Raw genomic sequence first — 6,350 nt, forward strand, 5'->3', positions numbered from 1 at the left:
TAAAAACCCCCACTGTCCCCCAGCCCACCACCCCAGCTCCTGTGAGGTCTCCCAGGGGTGCAGAGCACGGCTAAGGAGGTGAAGGCCAGATAAGGGGGGGCTGTGCCCCACTGCCCTGAGACCCCTGCAGCTCTGTCACCCCCAGCTCCCTGGGGGGAGCAGGGATGTGGGACCTGCTGAGCGTTCAGCCATTGGTACAGCCACATTATTTCCCCATCCCACCCCACTCCATGCCTGGACCCCCCCCCTAAACCAACACCAGCAGCAGCTAAACACATCAAAAGCAGATGCTTCCCCCTCCCAGAAAACATTTCCTCGCCATGGGAAGCCCCCGGGCCCAGGGGACACCCTGTGGCTTAGTTGGAGTCGCTGAAGTGTGTGAAGAGCATCTCATGGCCTTAACTCAAGCAGCACGTCTGTCTCCGTCAGGGCCAGGGTGAGTGCCCACTCCAGCACGCAGAGCTCCTCATCCTCATCAGAGCTCTCTGAGGGAGAAGGGCTGAACACCTGCAGCACAGGAGGGGGGATGAGCCCCGGCCTCCGGCGGTGTTACACGGCCGTGCCGTGCCCCAGCCCCCCAGCACATGCTGTCCCACTTACAGCGGGCATCCTCGGCCACTGCTGCCTGCGCTGCAGTGGCTGCCTGGCAGGCACCTCATGCAGGTAGATGCAGTCTGACTTGAACGGGCAGTGGCCAGAGTTCTGGACAAAGAACTTGCACCTGATTTTCCTGTGGGATTCAAGGCACAGTTGTGTGCGTGGCTCCTGGAGCAACACAGAGCCTGCAGCCTGCAGTGCCACACACTCACCCTGTCCGCGCCTTGAAGGTTTTGATGAGCTTCTCCTTCTCCTCCGCATCCGAGACCCAGTATTTGTTGGGGATGTAGTAACTGGAGGTGATCCGGCACTCTGGGCAGGCCCTGGGTGAAGGCAATGGGTGCAGGCGGGTGTCCCAAAAAGGGAACAAGGAACATGGGTGGTCCCACCACCACAGCCTCATCCAGCATCCCCGTCTCCATCACAAGTCCCAAGAGCCTGTTCCCACAGGAAAGTCACTCCAATCCCAAAGCTACATCACCAGACCCAAGGAAGAATTTCAGGGTGCAGAAGGGGTGGCACATCCCCGTCCCCACTCACTTGATGACCATGCTCTGGAAGTCCCGGCTGCGACGCCACTTGCGGATGCAGCCCACGCAGTACGCGTGGCTGCAGTTCGGGAGGATCCCAAAGAGCCGCTCCTCTGGCAGTGGCTTCTCATACACACGGTCCATGCAGATGCCGCACACCACGGCCTCGCTCCGAGCCCTCAGCACCGCAGTGGGGACCAGGGCTGCCGCAGCGCCCGGCTCCATCGTGACCTGCAAGCAGAGCGGCACAGCATTGCAGCCCTCCAGCTCCATCACTGCCCCGGCCTAGGGGACTGATGTGGGGCGATGGGACCCCCCCAGCCACAGGAGACCCCCAAGCTTACCTTGGCAGGGTCAGTCCGTGTCACCGTCTCCACCACTGCCTCTCTGGGGTCGGAGGAGTTTGGATCCAGTCCCAGCCCTTGGGGCTGGGAGCCTGCAGGCAGGGGAGCTCTTAGAGGCGAAAAGCACATCCCACCCCATCATCGCGGCTTAGCAGTTAAGGTCCCCACCCTAAAAAAAGCTGTTAAGAGCTTTCCACAGCCCCAGGTGGGCCCTGCCCCGAGACGGAGGGAGGGGGATTGGGGTCAAGGGCAGAAACATGCACAGGATGCTCCGCTGCGACCACCCCGGTATCCTCAGCCCCCGCCGGTCCCCTGGGCACCTACCTGAAGCACCCTGAGCTCCTGCAGGGACAAATTCTCTGCTGATGGCCCCACGGGGGGCACTATCAGGTGCTGAGATGTTCTTGTCTTTCTCTTTCTCCTTAACCTCCGCGCTTGGCAACTTGAAGGGCACATGCCTCACGCTGGGGACAGGGTGGGCCGAGCTGCGCCGTGCTACCCCCCAGCCCCCGCCCCCTGCTGTGGGCACACTGTCAGGCTGCGAGCCCCAGCGGCCGGGCGGCACGGGGCCATGGCGGGTTCCCACTGGCACTGGGTCATCCTGGATGTGCTGGTAGCTGGAGGAGCCCAGGGACAGACAGAGGGTCAGCCCAGCATGACACCTCCTGGCTCCCAAGCCCATCCTCGTGGCGTCAGGCCCCCTCCTCGCCGCCCCTTACCTGCAGCACTCTCCATAGCTGCAAAACCCGCTCTGGAAGTACCTGCAGATCTGGACTGATTTTCTGTCGTGAGAGAAGCGGCAGTTCTGGCCCCATCGGCAGGATCCGCGGGCAAAATTCCTGCCGGTCGGAGAAGCCACGTGGCCGGGCTCAGAGCCCCCCTCCAGCCCCGCTCCGCCGGCCACCCCACCCCCCCGGGTACCAGCGGTGCCTGGATGGGGCCATATTTTCGGAGCCCCCAGGCTGGTGTCTGGGCACCGGAGCTCCCACCGAGGGCAGAGCCCAGCAGAGCGCCGGGGCTCTCCTCACCCCATCCAGCCTTATTTCGCAGCTAATTGCAAAGCAAACAAAGCCCAGGGCTGCGCCAGCCGAGGGCCACGAGCCTGGGGGCTCCCCCCGGAGCATGGAGACGAGCCAGGGGTACGGGGCAGGCTCTGGCTCCCCATGGGGGCACGGAAGGGGCAGGAGCCCTTGGCTTGGGGCTGGCAGGGAGGGGTGCCCAGCCAGCACGCTGCCAGGGACCCCCAGCTCCAGCAGGAGGGCCAGCCGGACGCACGGGCTGCGCTCCCCCCAGCCCCACAGCCTCCAGGAGAAATGGGAAATGGCAGGGGGTGGGGGGGTGGGGTTCAAAGGCATCACAAACCACTCTGCTCCCACAGCAAAAGGCTTGCAGCCCCATCTCCAGCCTACACCCCCCCCCCAAGCTGCTCCCAGCCACCCCCCCACCAAGCCCTACCTGCACGGGGGTCTCAGACAGTCCCCCCGGGCCCTTAACACCCCAGATGCCACCAGCGAGCCTGGCTCCATCTCGTCCCCAGCAGACAAGAGGGCAGGGCGATCTCCAGGGCTATTTATGGCCTTGGGTGGCGTCCTGTTTTCGGCTGCGATAGCGTTAATTTTCCTCCTAGTAGCTGGTACTGTGCTGTGTTTGGGATTTAGGATGACAATAACATTGATAACACACTATGTTTTACTTGTTGCTATGTGGTGTTTACACTAGTCAAGGACTTTGCAGCTCTTCACACTACCCTGCCAGCAGGGAGGCCAGGGGGGCACAAGAAACTGGGAGGGGACACAGTTGGGACAGCTGGTCCGAACTGGCCAAAGAGATATTCTGTACCATATGATGATATATATGCTGAGTATATAAATTAGCTGGCTGGGGGCCGCTGCTCAGGGACTGGCTGGGCATCAGTCAGTGGGTGGTGAGCAACTGCATTGTGCATCCCTCGCTTTGCATGTTCTAATTCTTCTTCCTCTTCGTCTTCTTCCTATTATTACTATTATCGTCCCTTCCTTTTCTGTCCTATTAAATTGTCTTTATCTGAGCCCATGAATTTTACTTTTTTTGGGTTCTCTCCCCCGTCCCACTGTGGGGGGAGCGAGAGGGCAGCTGCGTGGCATTTCGCTGCCTGCCGGGTTAAACCCCAACAGATAGGGGCTGGTGGGTGCAGCTGGTGCCCACCTGGGTGATTGTCACCTGCCCGGCAGGCCCAGCACCTCAACCCTCACCCTGCTGCTGCCCCCACCCCACCTGGGACCTTCAGGGCTTTCTGTGGCCCCAGCCGCATGGGGAAGGCTGGGGCAGTGGCACAGCTTGGGGAAGTGCCAAGTGCTTGGACACCCTGACGGGGGGCAGAGAGGGCAGCCTGGCGGGCTGCAGCCGGTCCCTGCAAACCCTGGGGTGCTCAGACGCGGCCAAGAGCAGAGGCCGGTGCCAGCACACAGCTGGGCTGTCCCTGAGCCCATCCTTGCCCACCTTGGGGTGGCTACGGCCCCGCTCAGCTCATTGCCCAGCTTCACCCCGCAGCAAGGGCTACGGCAAAAATTTGGGACAGGGGGCTCTGAGGCTGGGACCCTGCTCACGACCGGCTCTTGCTGCCTTTAGGTTTGATGGCAAGAGCAGGCAGGAAAAAACACAGCAGCTACAAGACCTGGGAAGCACAGAGACCCGGGAGTCGTGGCAAATCCCTGGAAATCACAGCAAATCCAGCCTCTGATGGAAAATCATCGCTTCTGATGGAAACCCTCCCAAAGGGCAGCCCCCCAGGGGCCGAGAGAAATCACCCAGAGAAAGGCCAGATGCGAAAAGGTTCTTAAATATTTACTTCAGATTTATTTAAAGTCAAGTCAGTTTGTGGACACTATTTATATTATTAAAAACACTTGGAGGTTTGTACTTCTAGCAAAAATATACATTTCAGTTTGAGGGTTGTTACACTGCTGAGGAGGGAAGAGCAAAAAGTTCCCCAGGTGATGAGTCCTGCATGCCGGCCACAGCAGGGGCTGCCACTGGGGGCTTTGGAAGGACAAATCCCCCGGGCCTCGGTCCAGCACACACGCTTCTCTGGTGCCTTCCCCAAGAGGGCTTCAAAGTGCTTTAGAAACGGTAATTCATAACACCCCTGCGAGGTAGGGAGGGGAAGGGGCTGGGCGGGCAGAGGGCAGGGAAACTGAGGCACGGCAAGGAGCCGGAGAGCGGCAGCAGGGGCAGGTTTGGGACCGACCAGCCCTGCGACACGGAGGGGAAGCCCAGCACTCTTCCCCTTCGGATTTTAAAGGAATTATTGCACCAGGGAAATCTGCTACCCTGAAGAGGAGGAAAATAAAATAAAACCGACTAATTTGCTCCCACAACCCCTCCTTGGAATATCAGTATTTTAAAAAGGCTGCTCGGGACACATGGGACCACGAGCTGCAGACAGGGAAGCGCCACTTCTTAAGTCAGACACCACCACCCTGAGAGGGGACAGAGCCCTTCTCGGGTCCATCCTCTCTCCCAGAGCCCGGGGGACGCAGCCCCCCATGCGGGGGTCTGTCCCGGGCACCGGCAGCACCACGGCATCACTACAGCTGCGAGAAGTTGTGAGGTAAAGTCCCCAAACAGCCCTGGGTTCGGGCAGGCCTGGAGCCTGGAGCTGTCCCTGCACTCGGGACAGCGGCAGGGGACAGGGCAGCTGCCCTGACACGGCTGCACTCGCCGGGAAGCTCCTGCTCACCTCGAGCATCCCACCCTCTCCCTCTCCTTTTCTGAATACTTGGCATTGACGCTGTGTTTTACAGCTGCAAAGCACTTTGCAACTGATGCGCTAATTAATCCTCCTGCTCCCCCTCTGAGCAGAGACAATCCAGCTCTTTCACAGAGGGGAAACTGAGGCAGGGCAGTTGACAGACAGGTCACCGCCCCTTCAGTACCGGCAGCGCCGGCTGTGGCTTTCCCTTTGCTGGTGCTGCCGAAGCCTTTGCTTGCACCAGTGCTCACAGGAGCCGTACTGGGGAGCCTCTGCTGCCTGCGCTGCCCTGTAAAACCCCCAGAGCCCCCCCGGCCGGGGAAGGGATCCGCAGGACAAGCCGCCAGCCCTGTCACCTAAACCCTGACCAGTCCCAGGCCAGTCCCTGGCCCTGCACAGAGTTTCTGGTAACTCCCGTCTGTGCAGAACAGCCTGGGCGAGCACACAGACTCCAGCCTCTGCTCTGAAGGCGAATTTTTGTAAATCAAACCGTTTCCCTCCCACCTCCCCTTCCCCTCCCTCTCGCGTATTGAGGTGCCGAGGGGCAGGCTCCCTCTGGAAGTGGGGTACCAGGAGCGAGGGCTCACACCCAGCACTCAGGGGAAGGCAGAGATCACACAATCACCCTGGGAGACAGGAATACGCCGCACAGCGAGGAGGGGCGGCAGCTGAGGGGCTCTGCTAGGACAGCCCTACCCGTCTTCAAATACTCTGGCTTTTCTTTGGGAAAGAGAGAAACAACTTTTCATTACACTGTCCTAGACTTCACAGCTCAGGACTATGTCTTCAGAGTGCAATATGAAAAAGAAAATAAAAACACGCCGTAAGCGCAGTTGCTGGCCCCACCGAATACCCGCACCGCACTCGGGTCTCCGAATGACCAGAGCACCCCCCACCCCCCCAGGCTGCTGCAGGAACCCCACAACCTGGGCCGTGTAAACCGCCCGGCCGCTCCAGGGGCCCCGGGGAGCAGCTGAAGAGCTGGGCCGTAGTAACGGAAACAGTAGCTTATGATTTGCCTTTGTAAATTTGTTAGTGTGTGTTAACGGAAGCCCTGGCCTAGCAGGTGGTGGCTGCAAAATCTTATGGCATCTTGCCCTATGTACCGTATGTCAGGGGCACGTAGAAAAGAATTTCCAGTAGAAGAAA

At 60.1% G+C, this 6,350-nt stretch overlaps 1 protein-coding gene across 1 annotated transcript; it reads right to left on the minus strand.

The window, feature by feature from the left end:
- Positions 1-28: 28 nt before the first annotated feature.
- LOC114012770 (probable E3 ubiquitin-protein ligase makorin-1) lies at positions 29-3,041 on the minus strand. The gene is made up of 8 exons (XM_027789862.2): positions 2,927-3,041; positions 2,191-2,310; positions 1,796-2,088; positions 1,472-1,563; positions 1,138-1,358; positions 810-920; positions 601-730; positions 29-507 (listed from the first exon to the last, which is right to left on the minus strand). The coding sequence occupies exons 1-8, from the start codon at positions 2,995-2,997 to the stop codon at positions 391-393; spliced, it is 1,155 nt and encodes a 384-aa protein (XP_027645663.1). The 5' UTR covers positions 2,998-3,041; the 3' UTR covers positions 29-390.
- Between the last annotated feature and the right edge of the window lie 3,309 nt (positions 3,042-6,350).

Source organism: Falco peregrinus, chromosome 16 (genome assembly GCF_023634155.1).
Source record: "Falco peregrinus isolate bFalPer1 chromosome 16, bFalPer1.pri, whole genome shotgun sequence".
In the NCBI taxonomy this organism is placed as follows: Eukaryota; Metazoa; Chordata; class Aves; order Falconiformes; family Falconidae; genus Falco; species Falco peregrinus.